This window comes from Lipophrys pholis (assembly GCF_963383615.2).
Source record: "Lipophrys pholis genome assembly, chromosome: 14".
Lineage (NCBI taxonomy): Eukaryota > Metazoa > Chordata > Actinopteri > Blenniiformes > Blenniidae > Lipophrys > Lipophrys pholis.
Window position 1 is genome coordinate 2,740,145 of NC_137633.1, and position 22,547 is coordinate 2,762,691.

General features: G+C 43.9%; 1 protein-coding gene across 1 annotated transcript; it reads right to left on the reverse strand.

Annotated features, from left to right (window-relative positions):
* Positions 1-292: 292 nt before the first annotated feature.
* trip11 (thyroid hormone receptor interactor 11) lies at positions 293-21,930 on the reverse strand. Its single transcript, XM_080480206.1, has 21 exons — positions 21,320-21,930; positions 19,314-19,390; positions 17,065-17,175; positions 16,516-16,818; positions 16,365-16,430; positions 16,104-16,269; positions 15,153-15,470; positions 14,252-14,292; positions 14,034-14,132; positions 13,196-13,384; positions 9,979-13,011; positions 9,731-9,871; positions 8,976-9,169; positions 8,729-8,892; positions 7,899-8,002; positions 6,653-6,752; positions 5,230-5,311; positions 4,195-4,309; positions 2,680-2,802; positions 1,744-1,888; positions 293-1,616 (listed from the first exon to the last, which is right to left on the reverse strand). Exons 1-21 carry the CDS (start codon positions 21,456-21,458, stop codon positions 1,402-1,404), a joined length of 5,925 nt encoding a protein of 1,974 aa, XP_080336332.1. The 5' UTR covers positions 21,459-21,930; the 3' UTR covers positions 293-1,401.
* Positions 21,931-22,547: the final 617 nt, after the last annotated feature.

The window sequence follows — 22,547 nt, forward strand, 5'->3', positions numbered from 1 at the left end:
CCACTTGTTGTGGTGGTTAGTGTGAACTGTTGCATTGTGGGAGCAGAATAGCTTTGGCTGAAGCTGCTTCGGGAAGCAGGATGGAGAGAGGGCAGCTCTTTAACCGGTTAGGACTAAAGTTTCACTCTTCATCACGAGTCCCTTCCCAACTCTCATCTGGAAATAAAAAATAAAAACCAAGAAATATCAGCAGCAGGAGATTTATTTTTGATTCTCAAATCCTCAATAAGCCACAGGTACAAACCGCAATTAAACACCCGCCGAGTTCAACCAACTCATTTTCTGGCGCCTCTCGATTTTTACATCTACGTTTCATTTTTACATTTTCACCGCCAAACCTGGAAAACCCTGAAACATTCCTCCAACAGTATCTGATTGAAGTCTATACAAAAATGTAGCGCTGCTGCGTTGCACGCCGGCCTGCTCGGGTCGGCTAAAACATCTCGCATGTGCATCTTAGTTTTTTTTTTTGTACATTTTGTAAATATAAATATTCATATCAACAATTTACAATTCTGATTAAACGACTAATTAGCAAAAAAAATGCAGGCACTTTACTTCCTCTGTGCCTATAAATAGGAAAAAAAAAACGCCACCCATTTACATAAATATATATATATATATATAACTATATAATAGTAGTATATTTAAACATAGGAGCAGTTTCAAGCCTCCGATCGACCACCGTCAGCAGTACAGCCGTAATTACGACGCTTATTGCATATCACAGTCTGGCCGTCTGGAAAAGACAAGATCTTACTGAAGAAGAAGAAGAAGAAAAAAAAAAACATCTTTATGGTTTGAACAGATGTAGTGAACCACATAAATCTCCCCGCAGGCTGCTGCTGCCAGAAACCTTTGTAGCTCTGGATCAGAAACAGCTCGCTCTATTGTTGAAGAAAGACGAGAAAATCAAAAAGGATGACGAGGTGAGGGTGACTCTCCGGCGAGCGCGGAGGCGGTGATGAGGCTCGACCAACAGCGCAGCGAGTCGACAAGGTCACTTGTGTTCAGAAGTGGCGTGACGGATAGAAATCTAAATAACTCTTATCAAAAAGACAGTTACTACAAAGAAAAAAGAAAAAAAAAAACCTACTCTCTCCGTTTCTCTCTCAATCCAAACGAGCCACAAGTTGGAAAATGATCTCATCCTGCATATTTTGTGATGATTTCTTCGAGCTTTGTGGGTCCAGACGTTCACAATAACACTGGTGCGTAAAGGGAGGGTCTGTTGCATAGAACAGGATTTGCAAGTCGAACTGAACCAAAAAAAATTAAATAAAATTTACTTTTAAGGTAATATCTAGCGTGTTGACGTCTCTGGATATTACGTTTTTGCAGAAAGAAGAAAAACCTAGAGCAGCGAGACGCGGCAGGGCTGCCGCCTGCAGTGATGGACGATCACTGCTTCAGCAGGTCTTTGAGCACGGCGCCGCCGCTGTCCTCGGCCGACACCGGCACCGGGGTGAAGGTGGGCAGCGCGTGCGAGATGGGCTTCATCAGCAGGTGGCCCCCCGGGCCCCCCGAGCCGGAGCTGGCCAGCAGGGGCACGGCGGCAGAGCGCGGGGCCAGGAAGGGATTGGACTCACCGGGACGCCTGCTGGCTGCTGCTGGTCCTGCAGGAAAGGACACGTTACTACGAGCTTACGGGGTTCTAACGACTCATGACGAGGTGGAATCATGGATTTTACGAAAGTGAAGGAGAAACACGGGACAGAGGAGAGTGCACGGTGGACCGTTCACCTGCAGCAGCGCCGCTCGCCGCTCCGCCGGTTCTTCTGGGAGGAACGGCGCTCAGGGGCTTGATGTCGAGGACCGAGAGCTTCGGGACGGGAAGAGACGGCGTCGACTCCATCTCCAGGAACTTTACAAACATCTCAGAGAACGACTGGAACAACAACCGACCGGAGTGTGAGGAGAGCATGGAATCCATGTTTAATATGAGAGAGAGAGAGAGAGAGAGAGAGAAAAGAGAGTTCAGAAAGATAGATATGAGAGTGAAAGTGAAAGATGAGACAGATGGCTATAAGAGATGAAGATGAGAAAGAGAGAGATGCGAGGATGTGAAAGAGATGAAGAAAGAGATATGGAGAAAGAGAGAGAGATATGAGAGACAGAAAGGAGTTAAGACATATGAGAAAAGTGAGATGACAGATGGATATAGGTATATATGGAGATAGAGATGAGAAAGAAAAAGAAAGATGGAGAGAAAGAGATACAAGAGAGAATGAGAGAGACGGTGAGATTAGAAAGATGGAGAGATATGAAGGAGGGAGAGAGATAGAGAGAAAAAGAGAGCGAGACATGAAAGATATGAGGGAGAGAAAGAGTTTGAACATGAAAGAGGGATGAGAGAGAGAGAAAGCTGGACAGCTTCTTATTGATTATGAATAGAATTGATCGACGTGGTCGTCGTAACACGGTCTACGTTTCTCGGTCCGGTGGTGAAGTGAAGTGAAGGTGTGTGTGTGTGTGTGTGTGTGTGTGTGTGTGTGTGTGTGTGTGTGTGTGTGTGTGTGTGTGTGTGTGTGTGTGTGTGTGTGTGTGTGTGTGTGTGTGTGTGTGTGTGTGTGTGTGTGTGTGTGTGTGTGTGTGTGTGTGTGTGCGTGCGTGCGTGCGTGCGTGCGTGCGTGCGTGCGTGCGTGCGTGCGTGCGTGCGTGCGTGCGTGTGTCTGGTACCGAGTTGAGTCCCTGGGCGGCGGTGGGCCTCTGCGGCGTGTTCGGGACGCTCTGTGCCCCTCTGCTTCCCAACAGGGTCGACATCCATCCAGTCACGCCGCCACGCCCGTCCTCCTCCAGCATCTGCAGGCGGGAGGAAGGAGAGTGGACGTAAAGGAAAGCTGCACGAGTGCGGCGCACCCGACTCCATACGGTCTGAAGCTCAAGGCGACGTCAACCCTTCAACAAGGGAGCAGATTGTCGACCGTTAGAAAAACCCCGGCCACAAAAAGGGTTCATCGCGTCAGGAAGCAGAGGGACGCCGTCGCTCGTTGAGTCCGGACGCGGCTGGACGGACGCCGCAGGACGAGAGTGAGAGTTTATGAAGGCAGAGGAGTAGCTGCTCCACAAAACGGCACGTAAACACGAGACCAGTGGAAAATCCAAATCGCATTAGCAGGAGAGGAGGAAGAAAAAGAGAACAAAACCACTTCCAGGGTCTTCTGAGGAGCTGTAATCACATTTCGCTCCTCACCCTGTATCTGTTTCCCTTTAGGAGTGTTGGGCAACGCGCTCTGGAAACGCTGCGAGGAGCCGCAGCCAGACCAACAAACACTTTCTCTCTCTGAGCTCAGAGACGATGTCAGGGGAGTTCGGCCGCCGCCGACCGTTTGACCTGCGCCTCTGTTGGCCCGTGGCCCGGCTGACGTGCAGCGCCGTGCACAAACAACACACACACACACACACATTAAACTGGACGGGAACCGTTAGTGGGAGCACGAACAGAAGGTTGAGGATAAAAGTTTTACGGGGGATTTACAGGGTAAACAAACCATATAAAATGTTATTCAGAAGAGATCAACAGCCGCCAGACAGACTCATGTTTCATTCATTCACAAAAGAGCCTGGAGGACATTTCATCATACAAGTTAGTTATTTATAACTCCAGGAGGTCGTTCAGCAACTTCACAAATAATGACTCATTGACCAAAGTTAAAGGTGCAGCTCGTGCAGAATTAAAATGAAAGCAGAGCCTTCAGACTGCTCACACTAACCTGGAAACAAAGACTTTCACTCCTTTTAACACCAAAATGTGATGATTTTGTGCTTCGTGCACGTTATTGGAATGACGATCTTTAGCGTAAGACTTCCAAACACTCACATTTAAGATGAGCTTTCTCTAAAAAAAACAATCAGTCCCAAAAACATTGTTGTGACCAATGAGGGCGACGGGGAACGGCCATATTGATCATCTGCTTGATGAGAAGAGAGTATGAAGAAGCACTGATGGCGGCAGAGCTTCGAAAACCATAAAAACACACAACGTTTATGAGATCGGATCTTTTTCATCCTCCGATGTCGACTCTTCTTATCAGTGCGAGGCAGATCTTTAGGACCAAGATGTGAAATGTTGGATTTCGGCCGACGTTTCATGAACGCCACATAATTAGAACTTTAAACCTGTGAGACGCAATAATGCCAAGAATTCTTCCTCTCTTTCGTCTTCATTCTCACACATTTGGAGAAACGACTCACCTTGTCCACGTCTTCTCGGCCGAGTCCCAAGACGCTTCCCATGAGCCTGAGCACGTCGGCTCGCTTGGTTTTAGGTGTGTGGAAGTATCCCAAGAACAAGTTACACATCAGGACTCTGCAACCAGAACAACAGGGAAGGTATTGTTGTGCCGTGATGTGATCCAGGTTTTAAAGATCAGTTTTTTTAATGAAAAAAACAAACAAACAAAAAAAACCTGTTTTGTTTTTATTCAGCGGAACAAAGACTTTATTGTTTACAACCTTTCTGTGCTGTAATCATCTTCCCTTCCACTATTCAGTAATAAATACAATCTAACTTTGCTGAATTGAGGCTGTGTTCTGGTCCAGTGTGGACATTTACAGAATTCATTAGTCTCTGCACAGGAAATGTCCTTTCAGAAAAACTGCATGAAGATGGACGAACCGGAAACCTACAAGTTGGGAACGTCGGGTAAGACTTGCCCTAATAAGTCGGTTAAAGGTCATCGTTAGTTAGCGTGGGGCTGATATGGCAGCAACACAGAGGAGAAGTTTCTTTTTATATCTCGATTTGTCCATTAATTTGTTTGTGAATAATGACATTTTTTGTCTGCAGTGAAATTTGCATGTGTGTGTGTGCATAAACAGTAAATTGTATAATCTGAGTGTGGCCTATAAATGTCTGGTTGAGGGTGTTTTTTTTTGCCCTCGACAGCGACTGGAAGGCATTTAAGTTCCATTTCTTTAGCATACTGCTATTTAGTTGTGGAGCAGTTCTCAGATATTTCAAACTTAATACAGAAACTGGTATCAGATGTGGCTTGAGTAAAGTTAACCTGCAAGTCCTGACTGAGGGTGAATAGAGCCCACAAGTACTGAAACTTATATGCAAAACCCACTAAACATATTACACATGTACTTTAAAAGGCACATCCATACCAATACAAGATTAAAGTATATACAACGTGCAGAAAATCAGCCGATTTCAGCAGAATTCATTCGTCACAAAACATTTTTGTGTTTAATTGTTTTCGCTGCAGACGTGTGTAAACTTACTTGTCTATCTTTCCCTCTGTGCTGTTCAGAAGGTTCATCAGTTTCTTCTGAGCCTCTTCCAACATCTCCTGCCTCACATCCACTGCAAGAAACACACAAACACACGATGTTACTTCATGTTTTCCCTGCTGCATGTGGTCCTCATATGTTAACATTACATTCAGGCCCCGGTGCTAAACATCCGCTCCTACAACAAATAAATACGCAGATTATCTTAGAAACTAATGTCTGCGTTTTTCTAAGTGCTCACAGCTGTGCAGAGATTTTTCATTCATTTATAGAATTCGGACGCGGTTCTCTTAAAAAGCTGCAGCCAGAGAGGAACAAGACAGCTCGTAACACATTATTTTATAGATTAACTTCAATATCTAATGATGACTATGAGAAACCACATCAATTGGTGCATTTTATAGTTACACAGGTTATACACAAGCTGAGCAATACAATTACTAATTCAGCTAAATTAAGATACGAACCCGCAACAGATTGTATGTGAATTTTAACACCCAGCCTCTTTTTTTAATCACTTATTTCCTTATTGATGTGAATATTTTCTTTAGTTTCTCAAGCATTTGAAGCTGTGTTATTCATGTAGAGCCCGCCGGATTGTCTTTATGATATAAACCTACAGATGTAAACAAAATGAAAACGAAGGACAATATGTACATTTGACAGTGGATCTAAATACTCTAGTTTACTTATCAAAGCTCTACTGGATGGAACGGAAAAACAAAGAGTCTTTTCTCCATCTGTGAGTGAATGTTAAGTGATCCAGACGTGGAAAAGTACATATATATATATATTTTTAATCCAGCTGCAGCATTGGAGAATGTTCAGAGGAGCCGCTGTAATGAAACGACGATGTTTGAATATTTGCTTTTCAGATTATCGGATATTTAGATTTATGCGATGTCAGCCGGCGACTTGCGGGTGCGACTGAAATCCAGCACATTCTCACAGCTAATCGGCCGCCAGTGAGACAGAATATACATTTTCCTGATGTGTAAAGCAAACACAGCGTCTCCTATCAGTTCTGGATAAATACAGAGCGGGGAGCAGCCGGCGAGCGGGTGAAAACAGAACCCGTCTGAGAATTCGGCGTGACGTAATCCCAGGGCGATAAGACCAAAATCTGCCGAGTGTGACCCGCAGACCCCCAAAAAACAAGAGTTGTGTTTGGTTCGTCTGTAATTCGCTCCGTGAAGATGCTGGCAGCTTGTAAGAACGTGTGAAATGATGGAGAACCGAGCAGAAAGTCAAGACTTTCCGTGGACTTTGCACGTTTTTAGCTCACGACTGAGGCTTGTATGCACCTCACACCTTTTCAAGACACAAATGTTTGACACCTGAATAGATTTCAGTTAAATAAGTGGCCCTTGAGTTATTTATCGGCGTGTTTCCGTCGGGGGTCGGGACGAGGCACCTTGGTTTTTCAGCTCTTCGATTTGCTCCTCCTTCAAGTCGATCTGATCGGTGAGACGAGACGCAGAATCCAGAGCGGCGGTGGCTTCGTCCAGGTTCAACTGACAGACAAGAGCAACACTTTAACGTTCATCTGTCGCCAACAAAAAGCCTTGATGGTTGATGTCCGACCAGAACCAGAAGTAAATCTGAGTGCATTTGAGCCACAAGCCCTCAGATCAGGACGGTTTTAACATTTAACTCTCGTCTCACAAGGACATTTGGATTTATTATGATTTTATGGCAAAAAAGAATTTAACAAACAGAGTGTAAAACATGAATGTCCATCTTGGATTTGCTTCATAAAACAAGTAAATAAAGCTCAACTGCTTGTCTTTGTACTTTATTACAAGTTGAGGCTTTAACAAAAACATTTAGAAGTGGTGATGGAAGCTTGGACTGTTTTCTATGATTGTTGTAGATGAGTTTAATCTCTTTCACCTGTAGTCATATAATCCCTCCTGTGACTTCAAGTCTAATATGATCAGACGGATTGATTTAGATTTTTCTTATAAAATGTGCCACTTACTCAGTACTACTGGGATTTTTTTATTATACCGAGATGTGACATGTTATCGAATGTTGTTCTGCGGAAGTCTTCAGAGCAACTATAATGACTAACATCTACAAACAAAACTTTATTTTTCTCTTTTTTTGGTAGTTTTTTCATGTTTGAGATATTTTAAAAAGGTCCAGAAGTTATGGTTAGAAGTCTGTAAAAAATAGGAATAAGAGTTAAATGAAGATAAAAACTCTTCAGAAAAGCTTCTGATAACATAAATGCTATTTGTTATTCAGGCATTAATTAATTTATCTATCACTGTAATACTAGGAAACCTTTTTTTTTTATAATAATATTTACCTATGCTTGTTGATTTGATGCCATTTATATTAAATACACAAAATTCAATCTTATGTTTTAATAAAAAAATTTCATCTCTTACATTTTTTTTATCTGTTTTTTTAATCAGCTTTGCTTCCACTGTGTCTTGTTATGAAGATTTATAATCCCGTTTAATTTCACTGCTTAAATAATCACTTTCATTCCACATGTGATTTGTTCTTTTCGCTTGTTTGCTCAGTTTTTCTTGCCTCCAGTAGGATTCTTTTTTCTTTTTTCCCGATTTGTGCTAAATTGGTGGGTTAAAAGCCGCCAAACAGCAGAACTAGATTATTGCCGGTGTCAGATATAAATAAAGAGCGTTTACCTGCAGAGCAGAGGCTTGGTCTTCCAGTGTCACAGCTTTTCTTCTCCACTCTTCTTTCTCCCTCTTGTGCTTCTCAAGTTCAGCTGAGTACATGGCTTTCTCCTCTGAGGGCGGAGAGGAAGAAAACAAACGTGATACTGGGGGAAATATCGACTTTCGTTGGCAGGTTGGAGGATGATAAATGCAAAAAAAGTCTGCCAGAGTTTGTGTTTTTCCTAAGAGACGAAAATATGAAGAGAATATAAGAATATTGGAAGGAAAAGTTTTAGAGCCGGGGCTTTTACTATATCTGGTACCTGCTATCTTATTAAACAGTCTGATCAGCTTCAACACGACTGGTAAACTCACATTTATGATCAATGTAACCAGAATAATCAATATTACATCTGCTTCATCATTCACAATGTCACGCAGCTTCTGTCTTCTTCTTACTACAACTTTCACTATATATTCTTAAACTTTTAGCCTTTTTTAGCAACAGTACGGTGATGTTATACAGTTCTTCTGTTCGTTTCCTGTTCATTTCCATGTCGTATTATTTTATATGTCATATATTTTGAGATGCCATCATTTCATGTAAAAATACGTTAATATCAAGTGTTTGTGAGATGAGATGTTTAAAGCTGTCATAATGTTCATAAATTCTCCAGAAATTACCCAAGATACACCGATCCGAATGTATCTCAAATATCATATATTTCGTTGTTTCTATCGGCACTCTGCTGTTGGTTTGAACGAAATGTGAGAAAAATGAGGGAGTTCCAGCCATGCCTCCACGTGAAAGACACACTTCTGCATTAAAAAACTATGGGCCAAGTCTGCCAGCTTGCCTTGTTGGAATTGCTCTAGCACCATCTGCAGGTTGGAGAGCGACACTGCGTACTGGTTGACCTGCTCCTGGGAGGTCCGGAGTTGAGCCAGAGCGTCGTCCCTCTGCTTCACCGCGCCGCTCAGCTGCTCCTGCAGGGACTCCACCTGCATGCTGGCCTGTTGGCTGCAGGGCGGAGGAACACGGTGGGAATCAGAAAGATTCATTCTCACAAAGACGCCATCTTCAAGTGATAACGGGACGCCGACCTGGCGTTCTCCACCGCGCTGGAAGACGAGGCCAGTTTGTCATCCAGCAGCACCACCCTCCTCCTCAGGTCGGTCTCCCGGTCCTCTGCGGCGAGCGCTTCCCTCGTGTACGAGTCCTCGATCTCCAGCAGGTGATTGCGCAACCTCTGCAGCTCCAAGTTGAGACGAGACTCTTTGTCTCTCACATGCTGCAACTGAAAACAGAGACACAATCTTCTGAAAATAATCTTCTTAGTGAGCAGCTCCGGCAGTGGATTTAATTCTGTGCTTGTTTTCTCATGTTTTGCTTTATCGGGCAGCGTGTCTCCTTCGTTTGACGGCCTCCTTTAGATTAGGGTGCATCACTAAGACACGCTGGATAAATCAAAGCTCATAATATTCTCCAACATGAAACTATTGTATGTACATGCAATTATGAATACACACTGTACACATATGGATGCCAACTTTATACTTCTCCTACTTTTTATACTTATTCCTTCAAATTTTTTAGACTTTAAATTAAAGAAATATTCCAGTTATAATTGAAGTATTTAGTTTGTTTCTGTTTTATCTTTTAATTAGTAAAAATTTGCTTTTGACTTCCAAGGTTGTACTCGAAACCTGTTTTTTTTCTGACACACAGAAGTCAAATGCTCAATACTGTGTTCAGATATCAACACCTCTAACTGTATCTCTCTATTTAGGTTGATCTCCTTCTAACCTGGTGGTGAATCTTGTTCAGTACGTTTAATGAATGAATATAGTCGTCTTACCTCAGTCTGCACTGCCGTCGTCTCCATTTGTTTCTGCTTGAGCGCCATCATCACCTGATCCCTCTCCTGCTGGAACAGCACCGCCTTCTCCTGCATGGACTTCAATTCGTTCAGGAGCTGATTCAGCTCACCATTTTTACCCTGCGTCATGTCAACAAAAGGTGTAAACATGAGAAAGGAGATGAGAAAACACCAGTCGGAGGCATTTTCCTCAAATATTCAGAAAGTGTCAGGACAGGCCAGCCTACCTGCTCTTTATCTTTGAGCATCCTCTCCAAAGTAGCAGCCTTCTCACTTATTGCGCTCAGCTCAAACTCCTTCTCTCGCAGCAGGAGGGAAACCTGCATGTTGGTCTCCTGCAGCGCTCTGAACTCAGACTCTTTTTCTCGAGAGCGCGCCACCACCAACTCGTTTTCCTCCTTCAGCTTCTTGCCGTCGATCTCCAGGATGAGGGCGCGCTCCTTCAGGTTGGTCACGGCCTGCTTCAGCACCTCGTTGTCGTTCTCGCGGTTCCGTAAGGTGTCGGTTACCTGAAGGAGCTGATCTCCTTTGGTTTTGATGAGCAGGTCCTTCTCCCTGACGGACCTCTGCAGGGCGTCCAGTCGGTCCTTGACGTGCCGAGCCTCCTCGGCCTGATTCTTCTGCTCGCTCTCTGACGCAGACGCGGAGTTGGAGAGCCGGTGGTTGTTTTCTTGCAGGGTCCTGATTATGTTCTCCTTCTCAGCCAACTGCGCCCGCAGTCGATCGAGCTCCTCCTGCAGTTTCTCGCCGATTACAGGCGGAGAACTTTGCTGGCCAGGAGGTTCAGCTGTTAACGAGGGTCCGCTAGACTGAGTGACGTCGGGAGCCTGCGCTACGTGATCCAGTTTACCCAACAGGACGTCCTTAATGGTGCTGAGCTGCGTGATGGTCTGTTGGACCTGTGCGAGCTCCACACTCAGACTTCCCAGCCTCCTCTCCTTCTGCTCGTAGCTCTGGATCAGTCGAGTGTAGTCCACCGACAGCTTGGAGCTGCAGTCGCTGTCGGTGGAGACCTGACTCTGCAGCTTGATCAGCTCCTCCTGCAGCTGCGCCGACTCGTGCTGCATGTTCTTCACCGTGGTGATCACCTGCTGCTTCCACTCCTCCATCTTCTTCACCTGCTGCTTCAGGGTGTCCCGCTCCTGCAGCAACTCCTCAAACTGGTTGCTGCTGACGCCCCCGGAGCCGGCGCCGAGCTCTCCTCCAGACGACTGCAGCACCGTCACCAGGGTTTGGCACTTCTGGGTCAAGGCGTCGATCTCGATGTCCTTCTCCCTGATGATTCGAGAAAGGTTCTGGATGGTCTCCTTAAACATCTCTTGGCTTCCTGAGGGGTCGCTCATGTTCGAGAGGCGCTGGTTCTCCTGCTGAAGCTTCAGCAGGGCTGCTTCCTTCCCCGCCATGATGTCCATGAGTCGGTGATAGTCGGAGCGGAGCTGGCTGTTCTCCCGGGTTTTCTCGTTGAGCACGGCCAGCACTTGTTCCCTCTCCACGGCGTACGCCTGCAGCTGCTGCTGCAGGAACAGGACGTCCTGGTTGTGGCCTCCACCCATGGAGAGTCTGGCATGAAGCGCCTGGATCTCCAGATCCTTCTGCAGGATCATCTGGGTGAGTTTGCCCACCTCATCGCGAGAGACCACGAGCTGATCCAGCTGCTTGGCCAGCGACAGGTTCTTCTCGTTCAGCTGGCTGATCTCGGTCTCCTTCTCCCTGATGCCCTTCACCAGTTTTTCTATCTCCACCTTCGAGAGGTCGTGTTTCTCATTTCCATTCTCCTGATTCAGGGACTGCGTCTTATTCTCCTGCAGGATGACGTCCCCCTGTACGGGGGGAGAGTTGGCCCGGTCCCGACTCTCCTGGAGCTCGTCTACGGCCTGCTGGAGGCGACTTATCTCTTCGTCTCTGGCGTGGATGAGTTGGTCGTAGTTGAGCGCGGTCTGCTGTTTCCGAGTGTGCGCCTGCTCCAGCTCGCTCTGCTGAGCCTGCAGGGCCTGCTGGGACAGAAGGAGAGAGGCTTGCTGTTCCTCCACAGTTCTTCTCAGACTCTCGAGCTCTTCGTCCAGGCCGTTCCTGGACGACTTGAGCTGGGTGATCTCCGTCTCCAGCTCTGTGATGATGTCCAGCGTCCTGGGCTCGGCCAGATGTTGAGGTCTGCTCTGCTGATCCCTGAGTCGATCGATCTCCTCTTTCAGATGGCTGTTCTCCTCCTTCATGCCTCCCAGCTGTTTATCCTTTTCCTCGAGCACCTGCCTCAGAGAATCCGCCTCCTTGCTCATGACAGACATGTTGTTCTCCAGCTCCTCCTGTAAATCAGCAGCGTTTTGTTTCAAGGTTTCCACAAAGACGTCCTTCTCTTGCAGCAAATCCGTCAGCTGCTTTTGCCCGGAGACTGTGATGGAAAGCATCTCGTTGGTGTCCCTGTGGTCCGACACCTGCTGCTCCAGGTCCCTCTTCAGCTGAGCGATCTCCAGGTCTTTCTCTTGGTTCAGCTTGATGGTGCGCTCGTGCTCGGTCTGCAGAGTGGAGGCGTCCATGGATCGAGCTCGAGTCAAGTCCTCGATGGTCTGCTGGTACTGTTTCATCTGCTCGCTGAGCTTCCTCTCGGCCTGCGTCAGCTCGCCCTCTAGCTGGTTCTTCTCCAGCTTTAAAGCTTCAATGCGAGTATCTTTCTCCCTCACAAGCCTGTTCTGGCCCGCCTGGCCTTCCTTAAGCTGCCTGTTGTGTTCTTCAACTTTACAGAGGATTTGCTCACTTTCCTCCTTCAGCCTCCGGTTCTCCATCTTCAGCTCATAGTTATCTGAAGCCACCACTTCATGAGAGTTCTTCATCTCATCAAATGCTCTCCTCATTTCTGACACCTCCTTGTCCTTCCTTGCCAGCTCTTCTTCGGCCCCCTGCGGTTCAGCTCCTCTCTCCCATCCCTGATCCAGCTGTGCTTTGGCAGCAGACAGCTGCTGCTCTCTGTCCTGCAGGCTCTTCTTCAGCTCCGAAGCTTCTCTCCGTGCGTCCCGGTTCTGCTCATGTGCGCTGCTCAGCTGTTCTTTCATCTCCGCCGTCCTCCGTTCCAGCTCCTGCTTGCTCATGTGCAGGTCGTTCAGGGTGAAAGCGCTCTGGCTCATTTTCTCCTTCTGGTTCTCCAGCTCTTGTTCCAGTGAGCGTCTCTGGTCCTCGGTTGTGTTGAGCTCCGCCGTCACTCTCGTCAGCTCCGCTTCGGCCTCCTTCAGCTGTCTGGAGAGTTGCTCTTTCACCGAGATCATGTGCTGTAAAAACAAAACGAAGCTAAAAACAAATACTGGAGGGAATCCTGTCGCTCAGTATTTAAATCATCTATTCATTAACCTTCCGTACCAGTTCTCTTGAGTTCTTACGTAAATGTTTGGTGTGATCATCAATGAAATGTTTAAATAAATCTATCATATGAAGGAAATAAGAGGTCAGTCGGACCTGTGTGGCTTCCTGGTTCTGCTGGTCCAGTTCTTCCAGTTCAGACACGAGTGTGTCGCGTTCCTCCTCAGCAGCTCTCAGGGCTTTTTCTCTTCTCTCCAACTCCACCTTCAGCTCCTCCACGTCACCGACTTCATCATCAGTCTCTACTTTCTCTTCTGCTGCTGTCAGTCTTTGCTGCAGATTAACCTGTGAACACAAAAAACCAAACGTGTCAGTGAGACTGTGCTCCTTTTCCAAGGAATGATCCTCTCATTACATCAGGAACGATAAGTGGACAACTTTTCCTGTACTTCAGTATCAAAGTTCAAAATGTCACGACCGCAAAATCTATATTACCATTCGTTTACTTAAACATATCAATAGCAAAAATATACACTGTTCAAACCAAGCGTGATTGGAAACAAAGGTCTTTTTCAGTATCGCAGATCATTATTCAACTTTCATCATAGTTTTTTGTAAAGAACTAAATAAATTGATGTAAATTCGTAATTTTTAAAGTAATTCTTTCTGTAGCTTCAGTATTGATAGCGTTTATTATTAGCTACTTTAATTCTTCCACACCAAATCATCCTCAGAGATTTAAAACAAGCCAGTTTTAAGGAAAAATCTTGGATATTTGACTTCAAATGCACGAAGCAAAATGTAAAAACTTGAAATGACACATGGAAATGTACTTAGAAAAATGTACAAACAAGGAAAAATGTAACATGTTTACCTTAAATAAACATAATAAAATGCCTCAGAGCTGACAGTCATTGCAATAAACTAACTCCTAACAGCCACTGCAGGCAGAAACCTGCTTAAATAAAGTTAATCTTGAAGCGGACAAACAAACCTTTTCTTGTTCCAGGAATTCCTTTTCTTGTCGAAGTGTCCCAATAATGGTGTTCAGCTCTAAGATGTCTGCATGCTCCACTTCTTCCTTTGGTTCCGCCTGCAGTCGACAATAAACAACAGTTAAAGAAATGTCAGCTAAATATTCAGTAAACTCCAAATACATGTTGTGGGACTATAAAACAGAGTGTGTGTATTAGTGCTTGTGGTCACACTTGCCTCTGTCTGGTTCTGAAGTCTCTCGATTTCTTTTTCTGCATCTAGAAAGAGAAAATCTGAGTTAACGTGGAGATATTTTTAATTTTTAAAAAGAGTGACATCAAAAAATATACTTAACTCAGCTGTGAATTAATTGATTGTGTACAGACACATTGCATTATGTTATAAAGTTACTGAACAGGAATCCTGTGTGCATAGAGAACAGAGTTTTCCCTTTGGAGTAAACTGACTAAAATACTTTCAAATGTAAAGTTTCTAAGACAAGGTGTTAGATGAGGCTATTTAAAGATGCAAAATAAAGCATTCCAAAATGTACAGATTAAAAAACGTGTAAGCAGCATTCAATAACATTTCACAATGATTTTGCCATATATTAAAAACTACTAAGTACTAATGTTTTCACGTATTATTAGATGCATTACCCTTCTTTTTGAAAAAAGACGTCTCATCTCAGTAAAACACACAAGCACTACTTTGTAATGTTTACCTATAAAATCCAGAAACTTACGTTTATCACAACTATTTAGTCATTTGTTCTGTGATCATCGTCACTGATAAACGGTTAAAAAGGTAAAGTGGGTTTAGAGGAAATCCGACAACTACAGAATGTGGAGATTCATTAGCTTCTTTTACTGTTATGATGAGTTTTGTATTAAAGGAACTGAAGTCGACCACAGTTTAGTCAGTCTGTCCATTGATAGGAGAGGAGTGAGAGTTATGTTGTATTAAATGATCGTCACACGACTGACTAGTAACGGTTTCCCCTCCTGCAGGTGTCCTAAATAAAATATACATTTTTATCAAACTCAACTTTGTCATGAATGAAGGGAAATGCTGAGGATGTTTTATAGCAGAGTTTTGTCCGTTCTGGTCAGTGGGATGACTCCAAAGATAAATGTACCTGCCAGGTTACTCCTCAGCGTCTGGATCTCGTGGTCCAGCTGAGCTTTCTGCAGAGCTTTACCCTCCTGCTCCTGCACTCGCGTCTGCAGCTCGGCCACCGAGGCCTGCAGCCGCGTGTAGTTCTCCAGCAGCCCGGCGTTTTCCTCCAGCGCCTCGTCCCGCTCCGCCTGCAGCGAGGCCTGCTTCGTCTGCGCCTCCTCCAGAGCGGACGACAGCTCAGAGAGCCGCTGCTCCTTCTGCTCTGCTGCTTCCTGCAGGGTCTGGAGGCTCCTCTGGAGCTCAGGCAGTCTGGAGGAGTCCGACGGTGCTCCGCCACCTACAGGAAAAAATATCAGGTAGTGATCATTTCTGTTTATGCAGCAGAGACACTTTTTGTTTGTGTCTCGCTGTCACATAGAGCCCTAACATGTGAATTACAGTAAACAATACGTTGGAATTCTTTGTTAATTCTCCAGCAAATTCTATCAGTTTCAGGTTTATATCTGAATCACCAAATGAGAGCAAATTTACAGAGCTCGTTGTGTGTGTGTGTGTGTGTGTGTGTGTGTGTGTGTGTGTGTGTGTGTAAGCAGTTCTGATTTAAATCTGCATATATAACTGAAGCTGGGTTGCACAGTAGCATCGTAGTTTTTGCTCCGACTCGTATTAAAAATGTCCCCAGGTGTAGTCTGGGTTGACCAGACCTTTGGTGACATCTGCATGTTCTGCCTGTGCATGAATGAGTTTTCTCTGGTTACTTCCTGCAGGAGAAGGAAGTTCTGAAAATTTCACACTAACTAATAAAAATATATTAAAATGTTGGTTGATAAAAAATGTATCAATAATTTCTATTATTATTATTACCAGTGAAAGAATGTTCAGTTTTAATCTAGGAAATTGGATTTCAAACTCATGAATTCAATGTCAAGGATTCAACTGAAATCCAGTTTTAGTCCATATTTAAACCAACCGCTCTGAATCTGTTCCTCCAGCTCCTCGATCCTCTCCTCGTACTCGGCCAGCTCCTCTCGGTGACGCCGGGTCACGTCGGACATCTTCTGCCTCTGGGCGTCCTGCAGAGCCGCCAGCTCGTGCTGGTGCACGTCCTCCTCTCGGCTCATCTCGTCTCGAAGCTCCTGCTCCAAAAAGAGCCACAGCATCAAGCTCACGGCCTCCGAGGCGGAACTGAGCGAGTTCGATGTATTCCAGAGTAACAAGATGGAACAGTCACCTTAATGGTCTGCTGGAGCTTCAGAATCTCAGCCTGGTCGCCGTTACTTCCTCCAGATGTTGCCGCCTGCAGAAAAAAAACCAAAAGGTAATAAATTCATGTGATGGTTTCGAGTAGTTGAGTCGAATGTCAGCGAGAAAAGATGTGATACCTGAGACACCCGCCTCCAGTGTGCCGCCTCGGCCTCCAGACGCAGCACCTCAGTGGACAGCATGTTGATCTCCTGCTGCGACCAGATCACGTCGCCGAAGTCGGACTCGTCGCCGTGGAAGCCCTGGAGGGAGCCGACGGGCCGAGAGAGGAAGGAGGAGGAAGAGGAGGAGGTGGCGGTGGAGGAAGCAGTGGTGACGGGCAGCAGTGCCGGGCCGGCGGAGGCCGACTGAGCAGACCGCTGCAGCGTCTGCACTTCGTCCTGGAGGCAGCTCTGCCGAGCTTTGAAGTGACTGAGCTCCACCTGAGAGAGAGAGAGAGAGAGAGAGAGAGAGAGAGAGAGAGAGAGAGAGAGAGAGAGAGAGTCAGATTACAAAGGAAAAGTTTACTTTCTTTTCTTTCATTGAAGTCAGAAGACCTTTCTATAACTTTATTACACAAACAAAAATGTTTCAAGCGTGTTTCTTTGTTTCACATCATTTCTGTTTATAAGACATCAAATGTCAAAATCTTTGAATATTCCTGGACTTCAGACGTGACGTGCATTTACATCTTTCTGCTGCAGGAGAGCCCTGTATTCTGCAGACTGTCGTTTAATCTGGAGCTCTGATACTTCCAGCTTCTCTTCCAGCTCCGCCTGAAGCTTCTTCAATCGGTCATACTGCAACAGAAAGAGGGCGAGAACACACAACACTGTTAATAAAACACATTGATGCTGGAGATTTGTGTTTCTACTTCATGTTGATGGTCAAATCTAATTTAATTTAATTTGTCATATATTTTTCGCTAATTTCTCTCCACAAATCAAACATGAAGGTAAAAAAGAATGGATGGTAGTAAAAGCAAATGAGTCTTCAAATGTTGTTTAAAATCTTTTTTCCTCCAAGGTGTTTTTCCATAGGTTTCATTTTCCAGAGGTAAAAATCAACACGTATGCCTTGAGGTGAAAGACAACGTGAACAATCTACTGTAAAAGTCACTTTAATCGCCTCTTGGAGGTGAGAGTTTGTTCTTTATACACATAATTGAGTAAAATCTGCAGGGAGTCACTGCAGCCGCCGGGTTCATCACACACATTTGTTGTGCGAGTGAGTGTTTACAGCAGCAGGACGAGGCTAAAAATAAACTGTCCCCGTGGTAATGTAGTGTCACAGAAGGTGGTATTACTTCTCATATCTATAATCTCAAACATGGCGAGTGGGTTGACTTGAAGTAGGATTGATATATCGATCAGGAATCGTCGATGCGTGGAGGTTTAGCCCGCCCTCAGTGAGTTTGAACCACAGTAACACCCAACCTGAACGTGTGAGTTTTAAAATAATAACTTACCCCTAAACCAACCACAAGATTTTGTAGATTATAAGACAGAAAATATCACATGGCAGCAAACATGTATTTTTTCTTTTTCCTGCAAACTTTTTCCCCTCTTCACATCGCTGCAATCACACATATGAAAGAAAAGAAGCTGCTGGCCAAGATGATGAAAACAATGAACTGCAGGAGTCACTAAATCCCAACCAACAGAACCCCTCAAATGAAGAAAAATAAAATAAGATAAAATAAGATAAGATAAAATAAATAAAACAAATAAAATAAATAAAATAAATAAAATAAATAAAATAAATAAAATAAATAAAATAAATAAAATAAAATTAATAAAATTTATCAAATTTATTAAATAAATAAAATTAATTAATTAGTTTAATTTAACAACAACAAAAATAATAATAATAATAGAAAAAAATTTAAAAAGGAATTTTTTTTTTTAATATTAAGAAGTTAAATATACATTATATGAAAGTGAAATTAATATATGAATAAATAAGTCAGCTCACAGACAAACAACATTCAATCTTCATTGTTTATGTCGGCTGTTGTTGCAGCTTTAATCCACAAGTATTACGCCGCATTATTATTCCAAACAGGCTTCAGGGCATCAGCGGTGGATTCATCCTTTTAATTAACCGGCTTTAGGAATGGACCCCAGATTTTCCAGAATTTGGTGGCGTTAGGTGGCGTTATTAGGTGAAAAGATGACTTTGGATTTCCAATTATTCAAAATTAGTTGCAAAGTTGGGAACTTTCCAGGAATCTCAAAGCTTGTGACTTAACTTGGAACAGAATCCAAACTAAAGGGACCTGAATATTGATTTCTCGTTGATAATTCGATAGAGGAAATCAGTAATAAATAATTCTGTGTGAAACAAACAGTCCTCATAACAGACCACCTTGAACGTTGCTTCAGATTAAACAAAAATTTAAATCTGTGTGTGGAATTACAAGTTTTTTTGCCTTTTTTTAGTTTATGACTTGTGGAAATCTAAGCAAAGGAAGTGAAAACTGTTTGAAAATGAAGAACTTTGCAATTCATGTTGGATCTTTGAAAATATCAGGAGTTGCTTATGAACCTCAAAAGCAGCAATTGCGTACAAATATTTGTTATTCAACACTTTCATCGTTTAACTTTCCTGTGACTATAGTTACATTCACGCCATCTGGAGTAAATTACATTTTATGGCAATAAAATGACGGAAGAGTGAAATTTTCTGTTCCTTTTTTTCTAAAATAACAAATTTTAATACTTTAAATATCGCTGTGTGTTTTTGATGGTAGAAAATATGTGACTTGCTGGTAAATCTTGAAGAGTTGTGTAACGTGGACAGTTTCTTTCCTTTCTGAAAGCTGTGGTATTTCCTGGAGATCATAAATGCTCCATGAATTAAGGTTACTAGATGTGTGCAGCCCAAATCCCGTCGGCGGCGGCGGCTGCAGGACGGGAGTGTGAGAAAGGAGCCTGACCTCAAACTTCTGAGTGGTGAACGCCGTCTCCACTTCAACCAACTTGGAATTGGAGACTTGCAGCTCTGTGGCAGCGTCTGTGACACATGAAGACAGAAGAAACACATATGAATGTCATGTGGCAGGACAAATACCACACAGATTAATAAAAAAAACAAATCATGAAGGATTTTCAAAACATATGCATTCCACCCACTGCAGCACACGTGAACATTCATGTCATACCAACTATTGGATAACCCGGCTCATGTGACACACCTCGTCTGACAGCTGAACGAGTCTCAGCCCACACGCCTTCACTGGCTGCTGCACCTCGAGTTCAAGTCGTTACTTTATTTTTCCAAAGTTCTCGGTGCGGCGATAACAAGTCAGACTTTTGCTTTTCCGCTGTGGCTGTGAGTTGGAAATGTTCGGCCAAAGTTCTTTTTGCATCGATGTTTTATCTCCCGCTGTCTGTTTGCTTCAAACTGAGGAGGGTTCAGTCAGTCATTCAGTAAATATGATGCATTTCAGCTCGTGAACCAAGAGACTCAATCATTTTAAAACCTAATGAAGCGTTAAACCACTGGAGAGGGTCAGAGTTTGTTTTTCATTTCAGCTCCATTGCTTCTGGGATTTTACTCAAAACTACTTGTAATAGAGTAGAGAAGACGACGAGGAAGACAAAGCCAAACTAGCAAAAAGACAAACAAAAATAAACACTCAGAGAGATAAAACAAAGAGATTAGAAGAAAATAAAAACAGAGAAGTCTAAGAAATAATAGAATTATTACATACAACATACAGACGATCCATAAATACATGAAATCGATTTGATGTTTATGGATCTGAACCCATAAACACCACTGGCTTCGGTTCCTGGTGATGCTCTGAAAAGCTCCAGTTGTATTTACTTCCTTTAGTTTGGTAATCAGAAAGTGAAGCTCATGCTTACTTCAGGTCAGGACATCAACATGGACCTGATTGCATTCCTGCGCCATGAAGCACCATTCAAACTCCTCTGAAGTTCAATATTTGCAGATAATTTTGCCCCCAAACACTTCAGAAGTCGCCCTGCTGCTTTTATCAGTGTTCACACTGCAAATAACTCCCAAGCAGAACCAGTTCTCCTCCCAGCCAGACCTGCATCACACTTCACTTATAAGTAACAATACATTTTAATATTTCTACATCTTGACATTTACCACTAATATATCTGTAGTCTATTGAATATTTTGAATTGAGTAGCCCAAATTGAACTCTGGGCTACTCATAATTGTGGTTTTATTGTTACTCATGTAGATTTTACACCATGCAACATAGTTACTACCTTTAAAACCGTAAGTCTCTGATTACTTCCACAATTTTCTGTACCAACAGAAAACACATCCCACTCTAAATGTATATTTATAACAAAATTTACATTTCCCTTATGTGTTCAGGAAACATGCTTCAAATTGAGATATTTTACACAGTTAAATGGAAGCTATTGATGAATGTAGTTAATATGACAGACATACTTTGATTCTAAATGGAGTGATTGAGTACTTGTACAAATTGGAGTAATAGCAAAAATAAATGCTGAGAACAGAAAATAAAAGTATTAATTAGTTGTTTTTTTCTCTTGTCGGGGCTTTTAAATGTATTTCCTCAGATAGAAAAAGTAGAAAACAGCCACTTTGCTCCATTGAAAATGTTGCTGCATTTTAAAGATGTGATAAAGACTGACATATGTGGTGTTTTAGATTAATTGGCATCGTTGTGAACTAGTGACCGACCTCCTTGACCGTTCGTTGTTGCTGTTACTAATAGATGTCAAAAACAGACAGAAATCCATAGTTGTCCTGGTGAGTGCCGTTTAAACGCATTTACAATAAAGTTTCGAAGTTTTGTGAGTCATGCTTTAACACCTGCTGCTACTATCAGCAACGACGGACGTTGAAAGCGATCGGTCACCTGTTAACAGGGATACCAGTTCATCCGAAACACCGGACCCTTCACGGGTGACAGAAGGAGCTTAAACTCACCTTCGACCTCCTCCACCCCTTCCAGCAGCATGTCTTTGGTAAAAGTGGAGATCTGCCCGGTGAACGATGACAGGCTCCCTCCGACCTGCCCCAGGGACTGTCCGAGGCCGGAGCCGAGTCCTCCGAGCCACGATGACATCTTTCAGGAATGACCCAAAAAAAATAAATACAAACAAACGAAAACAAAGCGAGGACAGGCGGGCCCGGCGGGCTTTCACTCCGAGCAGGATGAAGTCAGTGCGGGTGTCGAGCTCAGCTGCACACCGGGGAAAATTAGAGGCGTCATGAAGTTTAAAATTCACTTTTTAAATGCGGTTTTCAGGCTGACAGACTCCCCGTTAGCGAGCAACAACACCCGGCTAGCAGCAGCTGAGCGTCCGCCTGAAGGAATCCGTGCGAACCGGCGAGCAGAGCGGCATAACACCGGAGGCAGGCCGGGTAACGGGCGGGTTCACGGCTTCACGGTGGGCTCCGGTACATCCGCGGGCGGTGAGAGCGGCGAATTCAGCTGGAGTGGAGCCCACAGCGTCCGGAAAGTGCCACCTCGACTGCAGCCATTACGGCTCCGCTTGCGGCTGGCAGCTCTGACGTGGACACAGAGCCGCGGCGGTGCATTGTGGGATACTGGAGGACCAACAAAAGCCGAGGTGCGTTCAGGAACCCTCGGAGAGGCTCGTGCCGCCTCATGTAAATAAGCACGCTGCATTCACTCACAAAATTATAAACTAGCTGTCAGATTTACATTTAATTGAGATCAGAATAATTTCATATCCTGGGTAATTAAAGGATTTCAGTTTTGCGTTTTTTTTTTTTCTGAATTAATAAAATATTCCAGTATAGTAAAACAAAATCCTATTGCTCTTAACTTTGATATGGGTTAATTTTCTCTCATATCCTTAAATGAATAACATGTACGATTGCAATTTTATGTACATTAATATAACTCCAAAAATTAAGCTGACAAGTTATCCAACCTGCCCCAATCTTGCAAAGCAACTATGCGCCACAAGATGATGTATTAAGTTACTAATAAGTAGTAACAGGAATAGGTAATGCAATATTAGGTATGTATTTACCTTGATGACACCCCGTGTAATGGTTACGACACAAATCATAGCAAGAATGTTGTCTCAGTTGGGCCTTTTCTGTGCAGTTTGCACGTTCTCACCATGGGTGCATGGATTTCCTCCCACAGGTCAAAAACGTTTGAGTCCATCAGTGACTCTAA